The sequence below is a fragment of the Rhinopithecus roxellana genome, chromosome 15, assembly GCF_007565055.1.
Source record: "Rhinopithecus roxellana isolate Shanxi Qingling chromosome 15, ASM756505v1, whole genome shotgun sequence".
In the NCBI taxonomy this organism is placed as follows: Eukaryota; Metazoa; Chordata; class Mammalia; order Primates; family Cercopithecidae; genus Rhinopithecus; species Rhinopithecus roxellana.
Window position 1 is genome coordinate 73,307,674 of NC_044563.1, and position 27,347 is coordinate 73,335,020.

The 27,347-nt window shown below is 45.9% G+C and overlaps 1 protein-coding gene across 3 annotated transcripts in view; it reads right to left on the bottom strand.

The window, feature by feature from the left end:
* Positions 1–27,347, bottom strand: part of GRAMD1B (GRAM domain containing 1B) — a 277,996-nt gene that overhangs the window by 144,930 nt on the left and 105,719 nt on the right. For all 3 annotated transcript variants that reach the window (XR_004053671.1, XM_030918395.1, XM_010356453.2), the window contains one exon: positions 10,179–10,256. Coding sequence is in view for 2 of the 3 variants with exons in the window: in XM_030918395.1 (XP_030774255.1) it covers positions 10,179–10,256 (78 nt within the window). In the remaining variant the exon portion in view is untranslated. The remainder of the gene's footprint in view (positions 1–10,178; positions 10,257–27,347) is intronic.

Genomic DNA, 27,347 nt, shown 5'->3' on the forward strand with positions numbered 1-27,347 from the left:
TCCTGGTCATCCTGGCGATCAAAGCTCCTGCCTCATCTCATCCATACCATCTCATCTGTCTCACATCACTGTTTCCAATTCATCCTTCTAGTCTTTGCCCAAGCCTTACACCTTGGCCCCAACCCCTCTGGCCAGGTCCAGCCTCTTCGGTACACTTTGCCTGGTACTATGTCCTCTTCCTTTAAGACACGCATCCAAATTCCAAGTTTGCATATTCTCAAACGTGTTTAATATTCTCAACTATTTGTTGAGATCCTGGGGACAGAAACTGTGTATTTCTGTTGTCTCTTGCGTCCAGCACAGAGTAGGTGCTCAGAAATTGTTTGAGATTTGGAATTCAGGAACAAATGAATGGAGAAACCAAGGTATTGGCATTTGAGGTCAAGGGGCAAGTTTTAGGAGTCGACGCCATGCTAGAGTAAGATCGTCACTGCCAACTCGGGTCTAGCCACTGGGATAGATAGCTTCCTAGTAGAAGTAGAAATCTTTTCAATTTTGCTTATTCTGTCCCAGAAATATATCCCCAGTAGCATATTTCGAGAATAGTCTAGCTCCGTCTACCTGCCTGGCCAGTGAATTCCCCAGACGCACTGGCGTCTCTGGGGTGTGGATCATTCCATTCCACTTATAGGGACCTAAGCGGCAGGTGTTTGGGGCCATTGCTCAGTGTGTTCATTTCTATATCACCTCTTCGGGCACTTTGGTCTGACTCCAGAACTATTTGAGCACACACTCAACCCTTCAACAAGACTGGAAACCCCAGTACACAGTGCTCTTTCTTTTCTTTTTTGAGACAGGGTCTTGCTCTACGCCCAGACTGGAGTGCAATAGCTATTTTTTGTAGAGATGAGGTTTTGCCAGGTTACCCAGGCTAGTCTGAAACTCCTAGCCTCAAGTGATCCTCCCACCTTAGCCTCCCAAAGCACTGGAATTACAGGCACCCGCCATCACATTTGGCCGATAGTGCATAATTGATCAGTTTGTTGAATGAATGAACAAATGAATTTATCCTCTGAAATTCTCAGCCTTGAGCTATCAATTTCTACTTCAGAAATTACAAAAAAGTGTTTCTGTCTCTCCATATTAAAACAATAATTTTCCCCAGTCATCCCTGTGTTCCCCTCTAGGTATCCTCCCTATTTCTCTTCTTCCCAGGCAGACTTCTAGAATGAAATCACTAAGGTCAGTCTCTTCTCCCTCCCCTCAGATACACTCTTCTGAAATTGCTCTGTAGTAACCAATGATCTCCACAAATTGCCACTGCAGAGGATTCCTTTTAGTCCTTTGCTTACCTATTTCTACCCTTTTAACTATTCTTTCTTGCTTCTCCATTACTATCTCCTAGTCAACTTGGCTTCAATGGACAATCTTTTAAAATTCTTCCTTCCTTTGTCTTCTGCTTAAACTTTGCTTATCCTAAGACTCTTGCCTCAACTACATTCTCATTGCTGTGCTCTTCCACAGTGGTGGCTGCCAAACTAGCACACTCAGTCTCGTCCCCTGAGCTTCAAACGGTGTAGCCAATGGCCTAGTGTATCTCTCCACTGGCACACTCCACGAGTAGTTCACGCTACATGTTTAAATTAAACTCACTGCCACCTCTCCTCCTCAAATCCTTCCTCCTAGACCCAGTATTTTAATGATAATACTACTAGTAGGCACATACACATTAACCACAGGCCAGGCGTGATTTCTTTTTTTTTCTTCGTCTTTTTTTTTTTTTTTTTTTTTTTTAACTCTTCTAGGACCCTTTATCTGGGAACATAAATGGACAGGCTCCCTGGGTGGGTGCTGATGAGCCCTTCCCTCCCCTTGGTCCGGTGGCCCCAGAATCTGCCTCATTTCCATGCCCACATGGATACCATTCCTCTAGCACCTGCTGTTCCTAGGCCATCTAAGGGGTCAATCTTGAGGGGCTACACAAGAGAGATAAAGCCCCCCCACCATTTTCCCTGAGCTCCAAATTTCCATCGGGTCCCACACTCCTTCCTCTGCTGACCAGGGTGCACCGTGGGCATGGAGCCACTTCTTTATGTTGCTCTCTCTTCCTGTCTCCCTTGCGCATCACTCTTTCACTGCGTCCCTGATGCTCTCGTGAGATACACTTCTGGGGTAGGGCTCCCCCTCACTGAGTGTGACAGCGGAGGAGGAGAGCCAAAGCTTTCCGTCAGGGCCATGGGGTGGCGAGCGGGGAGGAGGAGGGCCAAAGCTTTCCGTCAGGGCCATGGGGTGGCGAGCGGGGAGGAGGAGGGCCAAAGCTTTCCGTCAGGGCCATGGGGTGGCGAGCGGGGAGGAGGAGGGCCAAAGCTTTCCGTCAGGGCCATGGGGTGGCGAGCGGGGAGGAGGAGGGCCAAAGCTTTCAGTCAGGGCCATGGGGTGGCGAGCGGGGAGGAGGAGGGCCAAAGCTTTCCGTCAGGGCTGTGAGGTGGCGAGGGGGTGGCAAGGGGGGAGAAGAAGGACCAAAGGTTTCAGTTGGGACCGTGGGGTGGCGAGGGGAGAAGATCGGCTCCCCAGGTTCACAGTTCCATTCCGACGTGTCATCACCCACATGGCCTTGTTCTTGATGCCTGATGGCCACGTTAAGTCATGGGGCTGAAGAATTACTCAAGAGCAGGGACCATGTCTTCATCTTGGAATCCCTGCCTAGCAGACAGCAGGGCCAGGCAGACAGTTAATGCTGGGCCACAGGTTATCCAGGCTGGCATCCACCATGCCCAAATGCCCAGCCTGGAGAGCCCCTGGGGGAGGTATCCATCCTCCACAGCCCTGGAGGGGCTAGGACTCAACTCTGAACACCTCTCAGGTGTGATTTTTCTCACAGGAATATTTGGGAGCGACCTGGTGCTATAGACTCAGTGTTGGTGCCCCACCCCCAACTGGATATGTTGAAATCGTAACCTCCAGTGCAATGGTGTTAAGAGGAGGGGTTGTAAATCATGAAAATGGAGCCCGCATGAATGTAATTAGTGCCCCTATAAGGGGGCTCACTAGACCAGAGCTCTCCTTTTTACCATGTAAGACACAGCAAGAGGATAGCTGTCTAGGAAGACAACAGGACCTCACCACCCGCTGAATGCCCACATCTTGGTCTTGGACTTCCCGGGCTCCAAAATGGAAAGAAATAATTTTCTGTGATGTACAAGACACCCAGTCTATGGTATTCCGTTATAGCTGCCTGAACTAAGACACACAGGTACTCCGTTTCTCAACATAACTCAGTGGCAGCTGGGTGTGGTGGCTCACACCTGTAATCCCAGCACTTTGGGAGGCCAAAGCAGGCAGATCACCTGAGGTCAGGAGTTCGAGACCAGCCTGGCCAACATGGTGAAACCCTGTCTCTACTAAAAATACAAAAATTAGCTGGGCATGATGGCGGACACCCAGCTAATCCCAGCTACTCAGGAGGCTGAGACAGGACACTCACTTGAATCCAGGAGGAGGAGGTTGCAGTGAGCCAAGATTGCATCACTGTACTCTAGCCCGGGCGACAGAGCAAGACTCCATCTCTAAAAAAACAAAATCAAACAAACAAAAAAACATAACGTAGTGGTTTCCAATCATCCATAAAGAACACTCACTCCTTATTACAGCAGGATGTGGCATGACCAGGCACTTGTCTACCTGTCCAAAGGCCTTTCCTGGCCACTCACTAGCTACCCCTCCCCTAGGATATGACGCTGCAGCAACACTGAAGTATTTGTGGTTCCTGAACATGACTTGCTTTCTCCCGCCTCCATGCTTATGTACATCTTGTTCCCTCGCTTGCAAATGCTGTCCATGTGACAGACTCCTACTCCTCTTGCAGTTCTCAGCTGAAGCACAGCCCCCTCTGTGGAGTTTTCTGGAAACCCTCCCACCCCCACCCTCACCCCAAACAGTAGCTGTGTTTCTCTGGGGCAAGTTTAATTCCCCAAGCCTTGGTTTTCCTAAACAATAATATGCGGATAATGGCATGTACTTGATAGGGCTGTTGAGAGGATTATATTTTAAAATGTATGCAAAGTTTACTGCACAGGTGTAAGCACATAGTAAGCACTTAGTGAACTTCTTCATTTTCTTTTGAGACAGAGTCTCACCCTGTTGTCCAGGGTGAAGTGCAGTGGTGCGATCTCAGCTCATTGCACTTTCTGCCTCCCGGACTCAAGTGATTCTCCAGCCTTAGCCTCCTGAGTCGCCGGGACTACAGGCGCACACCACCACACCTGGCTAATCTTTGTATTTTTAATAGAGATGGGATTTTGCCATGTTGGTGACTGGTCTCGAACTCCAGGCCTCAAAGGGATCCACCCCTCTCAGCCTCCCAGATTGCTGGGATTACAGGCATGAGCCACCACACCCAGCTTGTAAAATTCTTCAGTTGTATTACCTTATGCATAATTCCTTAAGTTAACTATTACATTCTATTATACTTGTTTATTTGCAGGTATATCACACCATAAGAGAATCAGTTTCTTGAGGGGGAAATAGCACAACTTAGTCTATTTATCCGGAGTATATATGTGTGACATTTGCAGATGCTCAATATTCTACACCTTCATTCTGTCTTTGCTTTTTCTTTATTTTTATTTTTATTTGTATTTTTTGAGACAGGGTCTCACTCTGTCACCCAGGCTGAACTGCAGTGGCACAATCTAGGCTCATTACAACCTTCGCCTCCCAGGCTCAAGGGATCTTGTTTCTCAGCCTCCCAAGTAGCTGGGACCACAGGCACATGCCACCATGCCCAGCTAATTTTTTGCATTTTTGGTAGAGATGGGGTTTTGCCATGTTGCCCAGGTTGATCTCGAACTTCCGAGCTCAGGCAATCTACCCCCTTCGGCCTCCCCAAGTGCTGGGATTACAGGGGTGAGCCATGGTGCCCGGCTTTGTCAAGAACAGAAGAATGTAAGATCTGGTAGGAAACTGAGAGTAAAATGTTATGATAGCCAGAATCAGAACACAAACAGCTACCATTTGTCAAGCACCTACTTAATGGCTCTTTACGACTGTTTTCTCGTGTATTCTTTACAAGAAAATCCAATGGATATCAAATTTTTACAAAGGAGGTAACTAAGGTTGAGGGTTGAGTAACACTAAGTAAATTGCCTTTACAAATGCACAGTTAGGCTGGGTGCAGTGGCTCATGCCTGTAATCCCAGCACTTTGGGAGACAGAGGCAGGTGGATTGCTTGAGGTCAGGAGTTCTAGACCAGCCTGGCCAACATGGTGAAACCCTGTCTCTACCAAAAAATACAAAAATTAGCCAGGCATGGTGGCATACACCTATAGTCCCAGCTACTCAGGAGGCTGAGGCAGAAGAATCCCTTGAACCTGAGAGGTGGAGGTTGCAGTGAGCCAAGATCGTGCCACTATTCCAGCCTGGGTAACAGAGCAAGACTCTGTCTCAAAAGGAAAAAAAAAGAATGAATTAATGTCCTATATTCTATTACACACACACTTTGGGGAAGTTACCTATTTTGCTTTCTACTGGAAACCTGGAAGAATTATTCTTATCTCTGAGACAATCTCCATTTCCTAATAAACACATTTTCATAAAAATCAACCCTTCTCGCTCATGCCACACCCACCCAGCAAATGTATATCAGTCCTTTAACCCACCCTCTACTCCTGTCATGGTTCCAAAGGCTTTCCTTCAGGACAGAGCGTCAATGTGAATAAGGAAAAAACCTTTCTCAGAAATCCTCAGGTTTGAACACCATATGAAAGCATTCCACCCACTGCTGTGTATAGCAGGGTAGCTATGTAGTCTCTAAATATGATAACCGTTCTGAACCTTACACAAAAACAAGAAAAAAACCCCAATGTTTTATTAAACCCGTTGAAAGTGCATCTGATACTGAAAGATTATAATTTGAATCTTTAAAGTAGAAGAATCAATGTTAATTTTTTTGCCTGCTCTATGAAACAATCTTTCATGGTACCATTGATGATGTGGTTTGGAAAATTAGAAGCAGCCACAGAAAAAAAAACCCATAATATCCACCTCATCCTTGACCGTTTTCAGTCAGTGACAATACCAGCAGCTCCACCTGCCACCCAAGGGCATTACGAAGAGTAAAGAAGATGACCGCAGGGAGGCCTCACCAGTGCAGGAAATGCCACCATTCACGGCTTGGTGCACTGTCCCTCAGAGGGGCCAGAACGAGCAGCACAGGCCAGATGCCCACCACTGCCCCCATCTCCCCAGGGTTCCAATCTCACCCCAGGTCACAACATCACAGATCAAAGTCCTAAACACCTGGAGACTCTTAAGTGGGTAGGAAGAATCAGGTGCAGAGTGTAAGTTAGTTCTGGGCTGAGCCTGGGAGACTAATTTGAGCTCCGGAAACTTGTTCTCTCCAGGAGAAGGAACCCAGCAGCCAAGAAGAGAACAAAGACTTTCTTCAGAAGGGCAATGGTGAGTGAACACGTACTAGAGCCAATTTCCGAGGTTTTGGGGGTGGGTGGTGTGGGCCGGTCACAGGGACCGCCAGAGGAAGCATACTTCTGACCACATGCTCTCTGTTCCTCATACTCTCCAAAGTGAGTTGATGCAAAACAACATCTCCATCCACCATAAAGAGCTTAGGGGGCTGCGAGTGGGCCAAGATGGGAACAACCGACCAGGGAAGAAATCCAGAGAGTTTTTCTGGGCAGAGGTTTAGATGGGAGAACCTTTGTAACATTTCCCGTGGTAGGAGGAGTGAGCGGTTAGAGAGAAGTTAGAATAGAATTTGTATCAATGTAAAGTCCCAAATACCAAACAAAAGGCAGAGTTCTCTCTAGTTAGCAAGCAGTTACGTCCTTGGGACAAATGTATTAGCGTATATGCATCTCAGCACTACTCATCTCTTCCAGGAATGCCCCAAGCAGCAGAGATAATATAAAGTGAGCTAAGGAACTGTCAATCATAGAACTGGTAGAAGAACAGCCACAGACATCGCGCTTAGAAATGGACAGTATACTTCTGGAGATGTTTGGTGCACAGCACAGGGAAGGTGGCTGTGCTGGGGGACCTCTGTGGCCTCTTCTAATTTTGAGATTATGATTGCTGCAATCTAGAAAGCTTTGCACAGAGAGTGGAGGGTACTCTAGGGACTGAGAGAACTGCCATCAGATCAGACCGTACCTGATTAAGCATCTTGACAAGAATGATTAGTCTTTGCTCCTTGGGAGTGCCATGTCTCCATATACATAGGTCTAAATTGATGAGCTGAACTGTTTTGATTAATAGGGGGCACAAAACTGAGAACTAGGGCAGAACTCACAAGACCTTATAATCTAAAGAAATAAGGACTAGAGAGGTTCCACTCTCTCAACCAGAACGAAATCCCTTTTGACACAGCACCCAGCTTTTGCTTGAACACTCCTATGAAGGGGAGAGATTACAGTAGCCCCCCTTACCTGCGGTTTGTTACCCACAGTCAAGTGTGGTCAGAAGATATTAAGCAGGGTGGTGGCTAACGCCTGTGATACCAACACTTTGCGGGCTGAAGCAGGCGGGTCACTTGACCTCAGTAGTTGAGAGCAGCTGGGGAAATGTGGCAAGACCTCGTCTCTACAAAAATATACAAAAATTAGCCAGGTATGGTGGCAGGTGCCTATAGTCCCGATACTCAGGACGCTAAGGTGGGAAAAATCACTTGAGCCCTAGAGGCAGAGGTTGGAGTGAGTTGAGATCACGCCACTGCACTTCAGCCTGGGTGACAGAGACCTTATCTCAAAAAAGAAAAAGAAAAGAAAATATTAAATGGAAATAAACAGTTCATCAGTTTCAAATTCCGTGTCATCCTGAGAAGTGCGATGAAATCGCTCACTGTCCCGCCTGGAATGTGAATCATGCCTTTGTTCAGCATATCCACACTGTACACATGCCCCACCCGTTAGTCACTTAGTTCTCAGTTCTCAGATAGAAAATCCAAGTGAGTACAGCTCTATCACGGAAGAGCACTTTCTTATCCTGAGCTGCAATCCTTCTCACTGACTTCTAACCCTCCGATTCTATCTCTTCAGCTTTCAGATATCCAAAAATCTCTTTTCCAAGCTAAATCTCTTTCCTTCAACCAACTGGTTTTTTTTCTTTTTTCTTTTGTTTGTTTGTTTGTTTGTTTGTTTTCCACCCAGGCTGGAGTGCAGTGGCACAGTCTTGGCTCACTGCAACCTCCACCTCCCGGGTTCAAGTGATTCTCCTGCCTCAGCCTCCGGAGTAGCTGGGACTACAGGCGTGCGTCATCATGCTCGGCTAATTTTTGTATTTTAGTAGAGACAGGGCTTCCCCTTGTTGGCCAGGCTGGTCTCAGACTCCTGGCCTCAAGTGACCTGCCTGCCTCAGCCTCCCAAAATGCTGGGATTACAGGTGTGAGCCGCCGTGCAGGGCCATAACCAACTCATATTATATTCTTTTCTGGACTCTAACGCATCAGTATCCACTTCCAAAGAACTGGAATAATACATGGAATATGATCATACTAGTACAGATTACAGTGACGTCTTTTTTTTTTTTTTTTTAATCCATGCACCCTGCTCCCATGAATGAATTAAAAACTTTTAAAGATCATTTGGTAGTTGTGTCATATTATTGGCTCATATTTGGCCGGCAAATAAAAACATTCTTTCTTTTTCACATGAAATCCTATCAAATTAGGCTCCCTGTGGCAATTCTACACTTGTGAAATAAATCTTTTCTACTATAAATATACAAGATAATATCATATTTCATAGACATTTCAAGACTTCATAGTGAGCCGGGCATGGTGGCTTACACTTGTAATCTCAGCCCTTTGGGAGGCTGGAGCAGGTCAATCACTTGAGGCCAGGAGTTCAAGACCAGCCTGATTAACACAGCGAAGCCCCGTCTCTACTAAAATTATAAATTAGAGGGGTGTGGTGGCACATGCCTATAACCCCAATTACTCTGGAGGCTGAGGTGGGAGAATCACTTGAACCCAGGAGGTAGAGGTTGCAGTGAGCTGAGACTGCACCACTGTACTCCAGCCTATGAGACAGAGCGAGACTCTAAGGAAAAAAAAAAAAAAAATCACATTTCCATTAAAAAGAAAACATCTCCTTGGTTTCCACCTATTGTTCTACTCAAAATAGTAATAAATCTTGATTCTATCATACTTAGTGTCCTCTACCCCCTCTCAGCAGAGGGTCCACCATAAGTTGACAAATGTGGTAAAAGCACCTTCTGCTTTTTCACCCAGCTCGTTGATAAAAATGATAAACAGAGCTAGACGAAAAGCAGAGCCTCCGTGGTAGACCAGCCGAGACTTCCTTTTAGTTAACATCAATACCATCAGCTTTCTGTAGGCAACGAAGTTTAACTTGCTACGGCAAATCCACCACTGTCTACCATTCACAGGCACTGCACGAAGCAGGCGCTGGCTGGTCCTCACACTGAGTGCTTAGCTAGCTGAATCTCCCATCCTCAACCAAGCATTGAAGAGCCTCTATATTCTCATTGCATCCCAGACATCCCGCCTCATTTTTCATTAACCCTGCTGCCATCTGACGCCATCCAACACCTGACATCCTGGGCTATGCAACTTCCTCAGGCATAAAATGCCCTTCACCTCCTGATCCACATTGTACCCGACCTATAGGGCATGACTCAAGTCCTAACTCCACTGTAAAGTTTTTTTTAGACGGAGTCTCCCTTTGTCGCCCAGTCTGGAGTGCACGATCTTGGCTCACCGCAACCTCCGCCTCCCGGGTTCAAGCGATTCTCCTGCCTCAGCCTCGGAGTAGCTGGGATTACAGGCACATGCCACCGTGTCTGGCTAATTTTTGTAGTTTCAGTAGAGATGAGGCTTCACCATGTTGACCAGGCTGGTCTCAAACTCCTGACCTCAGGTGATCCACCCGCCTCCACCTCCCAAAGTAATGGGATTAGGTGTAAGCCACCACGCCTGGCTCAGTATGAAGTCTTTTCAACCTATTTGGTTTGCCACATGTTGACTTCTTTTGCTGAACACAAAAAGCCTCCAGACCAGCCCCTTTGTGTTGCCCCTTTTCCTTTCTGGGGTGAAAGTTTTGTCTTTCTAATCAGTCAAGCATAGAGGTCTGAGGCTCTCCCATTCCTCTTCAGTTTTCCACATTTTTTTTTTTGCACAGAGCAGAGGCACAATCTTCCTCAAACATTCCACCCCACCCCCTCTATTCTTTGCCCCCATCTCGCCCTCCAAGTTGGACCTTACCTTTCTTCCCGCGCTCGAGGACTCAGGAACCTGCTAGAATCATCATCGTGGCTGCTCTGCTGACTGCTCTGTTGGCTGCTGAGGAAAGACACAGGATATCAACCGTTCACTTCAGCTTCTTTCTCAACCCTGGGGGAGGTCACTTAGATTTCAACTAGACAAAGACATGGGCTTACAAAATTTTAAAGATACAAGTTCCCCCAAGTAAGTCTAGCATAGAGAATGCACAGTTAGACCATATGAGAAACGACACAAGGCTGGTAAAATCCCCGGCCATCACACCTGCAGACTGTCTTTTGCCAGCCAAAACAGAAGAGGCCCATCTCGCCCTGCTACCACGCTCTTCCCTGGCTTATATACCACAACCAGCAAATGCCTCCAGCATTCTCTCTACCCACTCCTCTTCCTCTCTCTGATGGGATTATAATCCCATTCTCCTCAGCCCACCAGAGACTCTCAAACCACTGATGTGGACTGGGTGGAGGGTTGGGGGAAGGGTATGAGAGGTGTGGGAGGAGGGAGATTCCAGTAAGACAGAAGACTGGATGGGGCCAGGAGTCACCTACTCTGCTTCCCCAGTAAGGCAAAAGGCTGGATGGGGTCTGGGGTCACTTAGTCTGCTACTCTGCCTCCGGGGGAGGCTGAGGAGGATAAGAAATAGAAGAAGGAATAAAGGGTGGAACTCCACACCTTAAAGCACTGTAGGTGAGATAATTACACAGCTTTAGTTCAGGCAGAGTTCTTTTGGGAGGTCATGTCTTATAGTAATATGGGAAAGAATGGCCTTTCCTTTTACTCCAGGGAGAGAAAAGCTTATCAGACACTTCATGACACTAACTGCCCACATAGCTGATGAACAAATCATTTTTATTAATTATTATTAAATACTCCAGCCATCTGATCAGGAGTCCACAAACTAGAAACTCTAGGCTCAATCTAGAGCCACATGTTTTTGCTCAGCTCCGTGAGCTAAGGCACGTTTTTTGTACTTTTTAGTGGTTGGAAGAAAAAAAATCCAAAAAAGAATATTTCATGACAGGTGAAAATGATGTGAAATTTAAATTTAGTGTCCAGAAATGAGGTTTTACGGGAACATAGCCACGCCTACATTTACATATTATCTTTGGCTATTTTCCTGCTACCATGTCAGAGCTGAGTGGTGAAGGCAGAATTGAGTAACTAAGGCAGAGTTGAGGGCACTATAGGCCCACAAAGCCCACAGTGCTCACCATCTGGCCCTGTACAGAGAAAGTGGGCCAACCCCTGCTTTACATAGGTTCTACTAATAATAAATCCTTATTACCAGAAAGTTGGCCAACCTCTGCTTTACATAGGTTCTACTAATAATAAATCCCTATTACCATAAATGTCACTATAAATAAGGCTACCACATAACCAACATTTTCTCCTTGTTCTGGTGGATCATCTGCTGCACTAAGGTGCACTGGTCTCTACAGAGTATATTCCTTAGCCTAGATGCCCAGCAGAACGCAAACTGGACAATCTTGCAGAGCAAGTGCTTGCTCCAGTGTCTGTACACTCTCAGCCAAAGCACGAGTTCTGTGGTTACAGTTACCACATGCTCTTATGTTCCATTCTTCCAGCAAGAAGTAAATGACCTGAAAAGCAATTTACATCCAACTTTCAAACACAGACACAAGAAACCATACACATTACCACACACACCAGAAACCAGAGCAGCGCTATACACAAAGCCTCCAGCTGCTCGGCAGAACTCACTGTGTAGGGAATCCTTTGCTCTTTCCTTTCCATGCAGCACGTTTTTACGGCTTGTTCACTATGCAGCGGCTGCTCATCATTTTCACTTTGCCAGCTCGGATGGACTTGCCTATTACGAACTCCTCATAACCAAATTCTCTACAATGCTGTTAACTCATGAGATGTCTTACTTGGAACTGGCCTGTTATATGCATCAAGCATTCTCTTATATACAACCTGGGACAAGTGTCACTCCACAGTAGGCAGCACACAGATGACTGTAACTCAAATTCCAAAGCCCACACACAACTCCAGAGGCAGGGTCTACACTGCAGGAGAACACACCACTTACAACAGTCAACGGGGCTCAACCAAGCCAACCACAATCAGCATTGCAGCCTCTTCAAAGCAGAGGTCACATTTGACCCCGCTGAGTCAGGATGAGCTGGTTCTTCCTAGTCCCCCCATCCTCCCCCTGTCAATCAAAATTTTAAACTAATAAAGGGTGCTCCCAGACTCAAGGCCATGTACCAGGATTTCAGAAAAATAATTCTAAGCTGATATTTGCAAGTTAAGCCACTAGATGGCACTGTTGACTTCCAAACCAGAACTACAACAAGGAAAACCAACCAGGAGCCTCAGGAACCAGAAGCAGGGACCGCCTCCTTTCTGGCGCCCCACTCTGGCCTTCCTTTCCATAGCTTAGGAAACAGTTCAGATGGCAGAGAAGCAAGCAACAATGGGTCACCTTCAAACTGTGCATTGGTTTCAAATAAATATCAAACTACGTGCATCCAACAAGTATTCATATCACGCTATGTGTACAAGCATCATCATCAAGACAATGGTTAAGAGTCTACAACACGGAACCAGGCGGGTTGGCTCATGCCTGTAATCCCAGCACTTTGGGAGGCCAAGGCGGGCGGATCACGAGGTCAGGAGATCGAGACCATTCTGGCTAAGAGGGTGAAACCCCGTCTCTACTAAAAAATACAAAAAATTAGCTGGGCACGGTGGTGGGCACCTGTAGTCCCAGCTACTCGGGAGGCTGAGGCAGGAGAATGGCGTGAACCCGGGAGGCGGAGCTTGCAGTGAGCTGAGATCGCGCCACTGCACTCCAGCCTGGGAGACAGAGCGAGACTCTGTCTCATAAAAAAAAAGAGAGAGAGAGAAAGAGAAGAGGCCAGGAGTTCCTAATCAGCCTGGGCAACATGGTGAGACCCCATCTCTACCAAAAAAAAAAAATATCCAGGCATGATGGTGTACTCCTGTAGTCCCAGCTACTTGGAAGACTGTGGTGGGAGGAAGGAAGGAAAAAGAAAGAAAAAGAGAAGAGGCCGGGTATGGTGGCTCACGCCTGTAATCCCAGAACTTTGGGAGGCTGAGGCAGGTGGATCACCTGAGGTCAGGAGTTCAAGACCAGCCTGGCCAACACGGTGAAACCTCACCTCTACTTAAAAAAAAAAAAAAAAAAAAAAAAAATTAGCCAGGCTTGGTGGTGAGCGCCTGTAATCCCAGCTACTTGGGAGACTGAGGCAGGAGAATCACTTGAACCAGGGAGGCGGAGGTTGCAGTGAGCCAAGATCGTGCCACTGTACTCCAGCCTGGGCGATACAGTGAGACTCCGTCTCAGAAAAAAAAAAAAGAAGAAGAGAAGGGAAGGGAAAGGGAAGGAAAGAGAAGGGGAAAGGGAAAGGGAAAGGGAAAGGGAAAAGGAAAGGGAAGGAAAGAGAAAGGGAAAGGAAAGGAAGGGAGAAGGAAGGGAAAGAAGGGAAGGGAGAGGAGGGAGAGGGAAAGGAAGGGAGATGGGAGGGAGGGGAAGGGGAGGCCACTAACAGATGAAACCGTCTTTTGGAAACCGTCTTTTGGAAACCGTGAAAAAGAAACTCTAAACTAGGATTTGGAATGACTTTGCCTTGGCATCGATGACTGAAAGATGCCTTAACTCTGCAAAGAAGGGAATTTGTATAAGCAACTGTTTGCCATTCACTCAAGACAGCTAGTCCAGTGACAATTCCATTTACCGCTTACAATTTCAATTTCCATTTCCATTTACCATTTACCACTCTCATGTACCCAGCACTGTGCCAGGGGAGGGGAGGGGAGAGGAAAGGGGAGGGGAAGGAAGGGAGAGCAGAGGGAGAGGGGAGGGGGAGAAGGAGGGGAGGGGGAGGGGAGAGAGGAGGAGAGGGGAGTCAAAGAAGAGGGAAAGAAAGAGAAAGAGAAAGACAGAGAAAGAAAGAAGGAGGAAAGAAAAAGAAATGTGAAGTATGGAAAAGAGCATCTGTCACATTTTAACTGCTATATAAATGCTAGGTGCTATTATCCTATGCAAGGGATCATTTTGTGGGTTATAGGAAAAGAAAGACATGAATCAAACAAAGATCCTGCTCTCAAAGTGCTTAGAATCTGGAAAGTAAGATTCAACATAAATAACTAGATTTAAAAGCAGAAAAATGATAACTCTCAATAGTATGTATTAAGTGCTATGGGAACAGAGAATGCAGAAATGTCATCTCCTTCTGGGACCAGTAAGAGAATTCTGTCTTAACAACAACAAGGTTTTTGTGCTGACACTGGATAGACTCAAGACATGCAGAAATGAGAAGAAAAGCCATTCCGGTTCAATTCCATTTACCACTCTCATGTACCCAGCACTGTGCTAGGAGACAGTGCTGTAAAGATGATCAGGACAAGGTCTCTCCAGAAAAGAGCTCCCCGTCTTAAGACATACAAATATTCACTGTGGACTGTGACGCAACAACAGCAGAAAAATGAACAAGGTGTAGCTGGCGGACACCTCTGTTGGAAAGCTGCAGGGAACACATCAGAGAAGTGAATATTGAGCTGCAGGGACTCTAGATAAATCCATGGTGGCAACAGGCATAGGGTACATACTGGATCTTTCCTCCTTCAGTACCCTCGGCAGAGGCCTGGTCCTCTCTTGTCCCATTATTGCAGCTTGTTTTTCAACAGTCTTAAAGAAGTTAAATGGGCCGGGTGCGGTGGCTCACGCCTGTAATCCCAGCACTTTGGGAGGCCGAGGCGGGTGGATCACCTGAGGTAAGGAGTTTGAGACCAGCCTGGCCAACATGTTGAAACCCTGTCTCTACTGAAAATACAAAAATTAGCCAGGTGTGACGGTGCACGCCTATAATCCCAGCTACTTGGGAAGCTGAGGCAGGAGAATTACTTGAACCTGAGAGATGGAGGTTGCAGTGAGCCAAAACCGTGCCACTGCCCTCCAGCCTAGATGACAGAGTGAGACTCCATCTCAAAAAAAAAAAAAGAAGTTAAATGGATGAATTGATGAATTGATGCCAACCACTCCTCCACTCAATCCCATGAAATAATATTGTTGAGCAGAATTTCCAGAGACTCAGACACTGCCTCACCCTCACACACACCCTTTCAATTCTTCTCTTATATGAGCCTTTTCCAATGATACAGGCCACCTGGACTCCAAGCAACTCACGCTGTTCCCTAAATAAACCTACCAGTCTTCTGAGACCATGAAAAAAGCAACCTCCATGCCAGGGTGTTGATAAAGGAGTGCAGAATACTACAGGGTCAAAAAGCACATCCCCCTCCACTCCAGATGGGTCAAAGCCTTAGTGGGACAAGGCATCCAGTCTGGGTCCACTCTGGGATTCAGGAGGTTGAAAAGAACTTGGAGAAAGTCCAGCAGAGGGCACTAACAGACGAAACGGTCTGTTGGAAACCCTGAAAAAGAAACTCTAAACTAGGATTTGGAATGTCTTTGCCTGGGCACCGGATGACTGAAAGATGGCTTAACACTGCAAGGAAGGGAATTTGTATAAGCAACTGTTTGCCATTCGCTCAAGACAGCTAGATATGGAACTAGGATGACTTAAATCCTCCTGCTGTACATTCAAGCCTCAGATAAAATTCATTGTATAAATTAAATTTTGGAACACTAGACCATGTTCCTAAACAAGGTGGGAAGCTCTTGGTAAAATTCTGGGATATTCCTGAAGGAAACCAGCTGAAGCAGAATCCTGGTATTGTTTAAGATCAGCATGCTAGTGCAGGAGCTTATCCTGGAAGGCCACATTAATACTAGCAGCACTGGGAAGCACTGGGAAAAATCCAGAGGAATCTGAGCCAAAGCACGCTCCACAAGGCAGAAATTCACTAGGCTGTGACCAGGAAGCTCTGCAATGCGGGCTGGGCAAATTCTCACGATTCCAGTGATCTCCCTTCCTCCCTCCCTGTACCCAGGACACGTGCAGAAAGTACAGACTAAACCCACAAACCGCTAGGAAGCTGTCCTTCTGCCCTCTGAAAGGCACAGCTTTACTGCTAGAAAGACGGAATATGGCAACCTCTACTGAGTAGGTGCTTCCTAGGGAGAAACAGCTCTTTCTCTTCCAGGCAATACTACAAGAGTCACAGCCTCCTATGCCCAGAAGGGGTTCTGAGAGATTCAGGGGATCCCAGTCATGGGGGCGTGTAGGCTGTAATGCAGTATTTCCAGAGCCTGATGGAAACCACATTTACCCAGACCAAGGCTGCATAGACTAATGTACTGCATTTCTTTACTTCTGGCTGCAACTGAGGCAATCTTTCCTGTTAGTATCAATTATCTCGTGCTCATTAGAAGCTGCAAAAGGCTCTGAGTGGCAGTTATAGATGTCTTTGTTAATAAAAATGGGGAAATACATTATTTTAAGCAGTGATACAGTAGACATAGTACCAAGGCAGACAAACCTGGGTTTGCCCTCCGGCTTTGTTTCTTTTTTGTTTTTCTGGACTGAGGTCCTTGGGACATAGGCTTTGTTTCTTAGTAGCCTTCTAACCTTGGCCAAGTCACTTATCCTCCCTTAGCCTATTTCCCGAAAAATGGAGACTTATTGTGATTACTCACAACTTAGTCCTCTATTTATAGAACCACACAGAGGATTAAGTTGTGAATAATCCAGTCACAGTATCTGAGTTCAGGATATGGCGTCAGAGAGACGCACATTCTAGTCCTGACTCTGCCACTTAGCAGAGGGGGAGATTGAGAAAATTATTTCACTTTTCTAAGAGTCAGATGTGGGTAATAATGCATGCCTTAAACGACTGCAGTTCTGTTGGATTCAAGATTGCCGTTACTTAAAAATAAATAAATAAAAGTTTAAAAAAAGAAAACATTGCAGTGGGGATTAGAAATGGTAGAAATCATCTGTAGAACATGTTTAGGGCAGTATCAGGCCCTTGGTGAGTGTATCATAAATGGCAGATATCTATTACACTGAGTATTCCGTTAGTGTGTCAGAATATTTTGAAATAGCCAGTGCATGGGAGAAAACAGAAGAGGCCCTTAGCCTGAAAAGTAGGGCCTCAGCACCCAGACAGAAGAGAGAGCTGGGTTTTCATGCTAAATTATTTCTACATGTAAAATGACTCTGGCATTTACTGTTTCAGCTTAAGTAGGAAAGGTGTATGGGGGAAGAGAAGGCAGGTAGCAAAGATGGAGAGAATAAAAGAGAAGAGTTTCTGCGTGCCATTGGCAAGCAGGTATGGGAAAGTCTAATAATAGAAAATAAGTAAACAAATGTGACTGGGGTACTGCCAACTCCTTACACAACGTCCCTCAATATCCTCAAACACCACTTAGAAATAACATACTCAAGGTGAATATTGAGAATGTGTCTACCAAGTTACAAGGTTAATGCTTAATGGCTCCCATGGGAACCTGCAGCAGTGGGTAGAATCCCTGGTCAAAGATTCAGGGATTCAAAATCCAGATAAATATCTTCCTAGCTCATTACAACTCATGAATACTTCTCTATTTAATGGTTATTGGGACTGGGTGAGGTGGCTCACATCTGTAATCCCAGCATTTTGGGAGGTTGAGGCAGGAGGATCGCTTGAGCCCGGGAGTTTTGAGACCAGCCTGGACAATACAGTGAGACTTCATCTCTACAGAAGATAAATCAAAACAAAAATTAGCAGGGTGTGGTGGTGTGTGCCTGTAGTCCTAGCTATAGGAGTTAAGAAGAAATTGTCCAGGCGTGGTGGTTCACGCCTATAATCCCAGCACTTTGGGAGGCCGAGGCAGGCGGATCACCTGAGGTCAGGAGTTCGAGACCAGCCTGGCCAACATGGTGAAACCCCGTCTCTACTACAAATACAAAAATTAGCCAGGCATAGTGGCCGGTGCCTGTAATCCCAGCTACTCGGGAGGCTGAGGCAGAAGAATTGCTTGAAGCCGGGAGGCAGAGGTTGCAGTGAGCCGAGATCCCACCATTGCACTCCAGCCTGGGGCACAAGAGTGAGACTTCGTCTCAAAAAAGAAAAAAAGAAATTATTTAGGCAGATAGTGAGGGTAAGGAAGTCCTCCGGAAGATTTTTCTGTTCATGAAAAGCATCCCCAAAATCATTTTCTTTTCTAACAAACAGCAGCCTGTAAAATCGAGCTGCAGACATAAACAAGCAAGCTGGAAGCTTCCATGGGTGAATGCCAGCAGCTGTGTCAACAGGAAAAGGCTACCTGGGACTAGGCATGTTCAAAATGGTGGCTCCATCTTCCCTTCTCTTTGCCAGCCACATGTATGGTAAGGAGCAGACAACATGGTGCCAGCCCAGTGGCAAGCCCATTTGCATAGTAAGATTAGGGTGGAGTGGCCAGCGTTCCCCCTGGGCTATGTAAACATCACACCTGGTCCAACCAATCTGTGAGCCCTGTATAAATCAGACACCACCTCCTCAAGCCTGTCTATAAAAATCTGGTACACTCCACCAGGCCAGGCCTAATTCCCATTTGGGCGCCCCTCTCTTTCGCAAGGGTGAATTGTTCTCCTTTCTCTTTCTTTTGCCTATTAAACCTTCACTCCTAAACTCACTCTCCATGTGTGTCTGTGTCCTTAATTTTCTTGGCATGAGATGACAAACCTCAGGTATTACCCCAGACAACAATGCTGCTTCACCGGGGAGGCCAAGGTGGGAGGATCGCTTGAGCTGAAGAGATCAAGGTTACAGTGAACTATTATCACACCACTGCTCTCCAGCCCAGGCAACAGGGTGAAACCATGTTACTAAACAAATAAAACAGTTCACCTCTGAACATGCCCATGTCTGTGTTTAACAAAAGAAAAGGCTCTCCCTCCAGTTTTTTCTTTTTCTCTTTTATTTATTTATTTTTTTTTTGAGACAGTCTTGCTCTGTTGCCCAGGCTGGAGTGCAGTGGCACAATCTTGGCTCATTGCAACCTCTGCCTCCCAAGTTCAAGTTCCCACCTTAGCCTCCTGAGTAGTTGGGATTACAGGCCCGCGCCACCACGCTGGGCTAATTTTTGTATTTTTAGTAGAGACAGGGTTTCGCCATGTTGACCAGGCTTTTCTCGAACGCCTGGCCTCAAATGATCTGCCTGCCTTGGCCTCCCAAAGTGCTGGGATTATAGGCGTAAGCCACCACACCCAGCCTTAGTTGTCCTCTCTTGATGGCCATTTTATTGCAAGAATATACATACTACCTGGTAATTGCTGACCTTCCATTAAAACAATATTATAATAAATTCAGGAGCTTTACTATACAGATTCCTTGGCCCCTCTCCAAATGTATGAAGTCAGAGTCTGAACCTGTCCAGGAATGCTTTTTTTTCAAAAGCTTAAAAATGATTCTGGGGGCCAACCAGGATTTGAGGTTCACTGGATGTTATACTCAAAGCCCCCACTTCTTCACCACTGCTTTATGAATCAATCTGTTGCAATATGCACCCCATGCCTACTTCTCCTTGGTTTTATCAGCAGGGACCTCTGTTACACCAAGACCAATGACGATAGTTAAATCTTTTTTTTTTTTTTTTAGACGGAGTCTCGCTCTGTCACCCAGGCTGGAGTGCTGTGGCCGGATCTCAGCTCACTGCAAGCTCCGCCTCCCGGGTTCACGCCATTCTCCTGCCTCAGCCTCCCAGGTAGCTGGGACTACAGGCGCCGCCACCTCGCCCGGCTAGTTTTTTTGTAGTTTTTAGTAGAGACGGGGTTTCACCGTGTTAGCCAGGATGGTCTCGATCTCCTGACCTCGCGATCCGCCCGTCTCGGCCTCCCAAAGTGCTAGGATTACAGGCTTGAGCCACGGCGCCTGGCCGATAGTTAAATCTTAATCTTTGACCAGCCAGGCAGGTCTGACATTGATGATTATTCTCATTCTTGAAACGCACACTTCTTGCCTTCTCTGGCATTATTCTCTCCTGCTTCTTGCATTTTGTCATACTTTCACTTCTTTTTCTGGGGAATTTTCTTGGGCTCTTCTTCTACTTGGTCCTAAAATGTTTCCCAGGACTCATTCAGACACTCATTTAAAATTACCAAGCATCAACTATGCACTAAGCATTGTTCTAGAATCTAGATACTGGGTATAGAGCAGTAAACAAAACAGACAAGGTCTCTGCTCCTAAGGAGTTTACATTCCATGGGGTTCCTGCTTCTTCTGTTTTATATCAGGGAAACCTAAGTTTTGTGGACCTCTGAAATTGTTATCAATATAATGTGCAATAATACTATATGCTCCTGACAGAAATTTACAGCCTTCAGCAGATTCTCAAATATGCCTGGGCCCATACGAGGTTAAAATCTACTGCAATTCATCTCTTTGTGAGATCTTATCACACTAAGACTTCAATTATTATGGATATGCTGATAACTCCCAAAGACAGCAGAGCACAGAACTGAACTGTCCAATACGTGGTCACTAGTCACATGTGACTACATAAATTTAAATTAATTAAAAATGCAGTTCCTTAGTCACACCAGTATTTCAAGTACTCAGCATTCCCATGTGGCTGGTGGCTTCATCATGGACGGTACAGATAGAGAGCATTTTCATCATTGCACAAAGCTTTATCGGACAGCATTGGAATGGATCAAACCCAGGATTTGAGTTCTAGCTTGGCCACTTGTTTTCTTAGCAACTCAGCAAATTTCTTAACCTCTCTCTACATTCCCATCCTTGTATCTGTCAAAATGTAAGTAATTTTACAGACCTGTTGTGAGGATTAAGCAAGTTAATTAATACCCAGCACTTAACATGGTAGTCCTTCCTAGTTTATTTTTTGTGTTCCAAGCTCTTGTGTTCTCTTACTCGGGAGGCTGAGGCCGGAGAATTGCTTGAATCCGGGAGATGGAGGTTGCAGTGAGCTAACATCGTGCCACTGCACTCCAGTCTGGGTGACAGAGTAAGACTCCATCTCAAAAAAACAAAAAGAAAAAGAAAGAAAAATGTGAGTTGGCTGGACATGGTTGCTCATGCCTATTATTTTGGGAGGCCAAGGTGGGGTTATCACTTGAGCCTTGGAGTTCGAGGCCAACCTGGACATCATGGTGAAACCCTATTTTTAAAATAAATAAAAGAAAAAACAAATGTGAGCTGCTCTTGGCAGTTTTGTAAATAGTAACTGTCTTCTAAATAAGACATGGTTAGCTTTTGTATGGTTTTGTGTGATGAGTTGCAGATAAACTGGAGATAATATTTTAAGTGTCTTCTGTGGTGTGGGTGTGCAAGCCCTTGAGGAATTGATTTCACTCTTGCATGTGGGCAGGAGTCCTGAATATGACTTGATCATGGAGAACCTCTGGTCGGTAGACTGGTCTTTGTGGAACCCGGTAAAGTCAGTGTGAACCATAGTAAACTCATCTAGGGTGCCCTTATCTGTGTCATTAGAGAGATGATTCTATTTCCCCCTACTTGATTATTTTCTCTCATTCCCTTTTTGCCCTCCTATGCCATACATCTTTACATCAGAGTTGTAACTTTTCAATGTAAAGTCATTTAACAACAACAACGAAAATGCAGCAGTTAGCAGAAGGCTTGGCAAGTAAATAAATACATCGCCAACAACTGTTAATAATGCCTATTTTTTTCTTGTGCCATCAGGTGGAAGAAGGAAGAGAGAGAGAGAGAAAGAAAGAAGGAAGGAGGGAAGGAAGGCAGGAAGGCAGGAAGGAAGGAAGGAAATTAAAAATAATACAAGTCGTATATTTGCAGAAGTACAGAGCTCTCTTAAATGTCCAACAGGAATCTCGAACTGAGCATTCCCACCACTAAATTCACAATTTTTTCTTCCTCTCCTTATACTCCACAAGATTCATATGAACTAGAAATGCACCCCCACATCAGTTTGACACCAAGTCCTACAGACCTCACTTCCTTAATGACTCTCAAATCCATCGACCTTCCATTCATCACTCCGACGGCCACTGTCTGAAACCAAGCTCTCATCTCTCATGACTCCTCACCCAGATTACTTGAATAGGCTCTTCACGGCCCTCCCCGTTGCCACTCTGGCCCCACTCCAATCTATCCTGACACTGAAACAATGGTCTTACGGAAACACAGATTTAATCATGTCTCTTCCTGGTTTAAAATCCTTTAGCCTTCCCATGATTTCGGAATTAGTTCCAACTCCTTATCTGAGCAATAACAGCCTCATAACCTGACTGTTGCCTCTCTACCCAGCTCCCTCACCTCACCTCCACTCCCCACTCCAGCCCTTCTACTTGCCTCTCTCGGCCTTTTAATCTGCCCTTCTACTGGCCTGGCAGAGCCTTTTCTCTAACCCTTCTTTGTCCCAGTAATTCCCATCATGTAAGCAATGTAGTTTAGGGGTTGAGGTTGAGGGCTCTAGCTTTGGACTGCCTGTGTTCAAATCTTGACGCTTCCACCTATGCTGCTGATGTCCAACCTCTCTAAAATGGGGGTGACAACAGCATCTACATGGGGGTTTTAGGAGAATTAAATAAATACCCACAAATATTTGGAAAGATGAGTAGACACACCATATTATAGCTACTATTATTCTTCAAAAGTAGTAAATCTTCCTTGATGGCCACCACCCACATTATGGTCCTATATCACCCTGCACTACCTTTTTTTTTTTTTTTTTTTTTTTTTGATACAGGGTCTCAATCTGTCACCCTGGCTGGATGCAGTGGCAGGATTTTGGCTCACTGCAACCTCTGCCTCCTAGACTCAAGCAATCCTCCCACCTCAGCCTCCTGAGTAGCTGGGACTACAGTTGTGCCACCGTCACACCGGGCTAATTTTTGTATTTTTTATGAGGATAAGGGCTTACTATCTTGCCCAGGCTGGTCTTGAACTCCTGGACTCAAGGAATCCACCTGCCTTGGCCTCCTGAAGTGCTGGGATTACAGGCGTGAGCTACCGCACCTGGCCTGCACTATCCTTTATCATAACAATTATCATACTCCTTGGGATGCAGTGATTAATGATTCATTCCCCTAAACCTTCTACCATACTATAAATTATTTGAGAGCAAAGGTCCCATTGTGTCATTTCTATCCACCCACAGTGCCTAGCACATATTAGGTGTATAATACATATCTGATGAATGTGCAAATATCTAGCCCTATCCTCCCTTGATGTATTTGTAAAAGTCTCCACTTCCACTGAGTACTCGCTGGTCTGCCCACAAAGACACCTTGCTGAGTACTCTCAAATCGGCACAGATTGCACTTTCCTTCCTTGTGCATCAATACTTTCTGAACATCTATGCTGAAAGTACCCTGAGGCTGGGCACGGTGACTCACGCCTGTAATCCCAGCACTTTGGGAGGCTGAGGCAGGTGGATCACGAGGTCGAGATTAAGACCATGCTGGCCAACGTGGTGAAACCCCGTCTCTACTAAAAATACAAAAATTAGCTGAGCGTGGTGGTGCGTTCCTGTAATCCCAGCTACTCGGGAGGTTGAGGCAGGAGAATCCCCTGAACCTGGAAGGCAGAGGTTGCAGTGAGCTCAGATCGCGCCACTTCACTCCAGCCTGGCCACAGAGCGAGACTCCGTCAAAAAGAAGGGAGGGAGGGAGGAACAGACCCTGCTAGGCCTTGCTGGATGTGCACGGCATGGCCTGTGACCTCAGGGAGCCTACCACTCGTGATATGTCATTCATCCATCCAAGTTTCCATCAACTATGTTTTAGGCATTGGCTCCAGGCATCTGGAGATGCCGATTTGAATTAGACATATGTGGACCTTCCCCACTGTAACAAAACCTGCCAGGATCTTCCTAATGCCAGGACTTCTCTTTCCTGCCCCCATGTCAAAGTTGTGGTCCAACTCTCAGTTATCCGACATGAGGAAGCAGTAGCTCAAGCCTGACAGCACTCCATGAGAAGGTCGGCAGGAAAGAATATGGTTCTCCATTCAGGCATAACCAGTGAAAGTCAGTAAAAAAAAAAGATGTTGAAAACCAAGGCTACAACGTTTTTGTTTCTTTCTTTCTGAATTATCTATGAGTATTAATTTTTTTAAAAATTGAGACAGGGTCTCCCTATGTTGCCCAAGCTGGTCTTAAACTCTTGGGTGCAAGCAATCCTCCCACCTCGGCCTCCCAAAGTGCTGGGATTATAGGCAAGAGCCACCACACCCAGCCTATCTATAAGCTTTAAATTTTCATGCCAATCCTTAGCTCTCATGAATACAGATCATCAAGCTCTGGCTAGGAAAAATAAATAAATATTCTTTCTAATACCTTGTTCTAAGATGTTTTTCACAAAGGGTAAATGATCCCTCACCTACAATAAAATTCTAGACCTATCACCACACATAATTAAAATACTTATACTTACTGCATTATATTCCTCAAATGGGTTCTGAGAAAAGGGGCAAGGAGAAACTGTGTCAGCTTCAACTCTCTTCACTTGCTCTTAGGTAAAGGAGCACACCACTTTTTTCTAGTTTCCCACATCCTACTAGCTTCCTTGTCCTCAATCACTACTTAACTTCACAGTGAAATCTTCAGCTCTCTTAAGAGAATAAATACAAATTAACCAGATCACTTACTAAACCTTTACTCAGAAGGTAATGTTGTCAACCAAGTTGCTTGCCAGAACTTGCAGTTTGTGAGAACTGGTCAACACCCTGGGCAGTGGAGTCTCAAGGCCAGCCTCCCTCCACTCTCCACACACGTGCCCTCCCCTCACTTTCTCCCACCCCTACTCCCAGGGTCCCCTTCCTGCCTGTGGAAAAATCTCTTGTTCCCCAATGTGGAGTATTCATGTTGGAGAATGAAGTCAGTACCGAAAAGCTGCAGAAAGTTCTTAAGCCCAAGGCAAGCCAGAATCCATTTTATGCCCAAATCAATCTTTCTTTCTTTCTTTCTTTCTCTCTCTCTCTTTCTCTTTCCTCCTCTCCTCTCCTCTCCTCCCCTCCCCTCCCCTCCCCTCTCCTCTCCTCCCCTCCCCTCCCCTCCCCTCTCCTCTCCTCTCCTCTCCTTTCATTTCCACAGAGTCTCACTCTGTCACCCAGGCTGGAGTATAGTGCTACAATCCTGGCTTACTGTAACCTCCATCTCCCAGGTTCAAGCGATTCTCCTGCCTCAGCCTCCCAAGTAGCTGAGTGAGATAACAGGCGTCCACCACCACTCCCGGCTAATTTTTGTATTTTTAGTAGAGATGGGGTTTCACCATGTTGGCCAGACTGGTCTTGAACTCCTAGCCTCAAGTGATCCACCCGCATACGCCCCACAAGGTGCTGGGATCACAGGCGTGAGCCACCACGCCCGGCCCAAAACTTTATTTTGAACAATCAGTATGATCTTGATCCCTTTAACTAAACTGCTTCAGTTTAATGAGGAGTTTGAGTACCTTCTCCATCCATTTCCTCTCACAGAGTCAGGCCAGGACACACAGAGGGACTTCACTTATGTTCCCTACAATGTCCCAACTTCCTCTCCACCAAGAACCCTCAAACAATATTCCCAAGTGTGTTTCTTTTTGTTTTTGTTCTTGTTTTTTTCGAGATGGAGTTTCACTCTTGTTACCCAGGCTGGGGTACAACGGTGTGATCTCAGCTCACTGCAACCTCCACTTCCCAGGTTCCAGTGATTCTCCTGCCTCAGCCTCCTGAGTAGCTGGGATTATAGGTATGTGCCACCAGACCCAGCTGATTTTGTATTTTTTGGTAGAGATGGGGTTTCGCCACGTTGCTCAGGCTGGTCTCGAACTCCTGACCTCAGGTGATCTGCCTGCCTCTACCTCCCAAAGTGCTGGGATTACAGGAGTGAGCCATTGCGCCAGGCCCCAAGTGTGTTTCTAATGAAAGATACACAACTACCATTTAGAGCTTCAGGTCAGCCTCCAAGGACATGTCTTACCACACTGGATTGACAGAATTCAAGCCAAACAAAGGAATGTTTTAGGTTGTCTTGTTACAGAAAAATGTACGTGTGGTTCTATTAGGCTTCTGGAAATGTGAAAACACCTAAAGGAACTCCTCCCTCTGAGGAGTCATCGACTTGGGCTTTCAACATACATACCGCTCTTTGCTTGATCTCTACTTGACTTCTCTTCCCCTACCAACCTCTGAAAAGTTGCACCTAGAGTTCTGTCCAGAGTCTCTTTCTCTTCTCACATGACATACTCTCCTCCAGCAATCTCATCCATATCCATGGCTCCAACAAAAAGCCACATGTTCACTCCCAAACCTGTATCTAAACCTCCGACTGTTCCACCAAGCTCCAGTCCCCCATATCTAGCTGTTTACAGGACGTCACCAAAACCCTACCTCCCTAGGCTCATCCCACAGCCTGTCCAAAACTACCCCTTCCCCCTCCCACACCCTCACTTCTCCCCAACAACTCCCATCTGCCTTCCTTAGCTCAGTCACCTGCATCACCATCCCTCCACTTAGTTGCACAAACAAGGAAACACGGAAATAGTTCCAGCAGTTCTCTCTCCTCCACTCCCTACCTTCAATCTATCACTGAGTTATATTGGTTCCGACTTTTGAAACCTCTTTTCTATCTATCCTGTCCTCTCTATTCCTATTGTCCTTGCTCTAGTCCAAATATCAGTACCACCCTGGCCGCATAAGAATCACCTGGAAACTTTTTAAAAAAAGAAAAAAGTTCCCATTCCCTCATTGATCCTGGATTCTGATTCAGGGGGCCTGGGTTGGAACCTGAAGGAGTTTTAACAAGGATCTCAGGTTTGAAAACGACTGATGTCCCACTCTACTGAAACGGTCCTTTATCTGTGCTGATAAATGTTTAACAACTAGATTGGAGGGCTGATTTATATTATTTGCCAATTTCTGCCATGTATACTCCCACCATGATGGATTTCTGCTATCAGTGAAATTGGCATTGGGAAATGATATGCACAATCGGCATTTACAAGTGGATGCCAGCTGGTCCCCGCACACTAATGTGCCTAGATGTTAATATTATTATTATTATTATTATTATTATTATTATTACTATTACTATTTTGGAGGCCAAGTCTTGCTAGCTCTGTCTCCCAGGCTGGGGTGCAGTGGCATGAACATGGCTCACTGCAGTCTTCAACTCCCAGGCTCAAGCAATCCTTCCACCCCAGCCTGCCGAGTAGCTGGGACCACAGGTTTGCACCACCACACCAAGCTACATTTTTTTTTTTTTTTTTTTGTAGAAATGGGATCTCCCTATGTTGCCCAGGCTGGTCTTGAGCT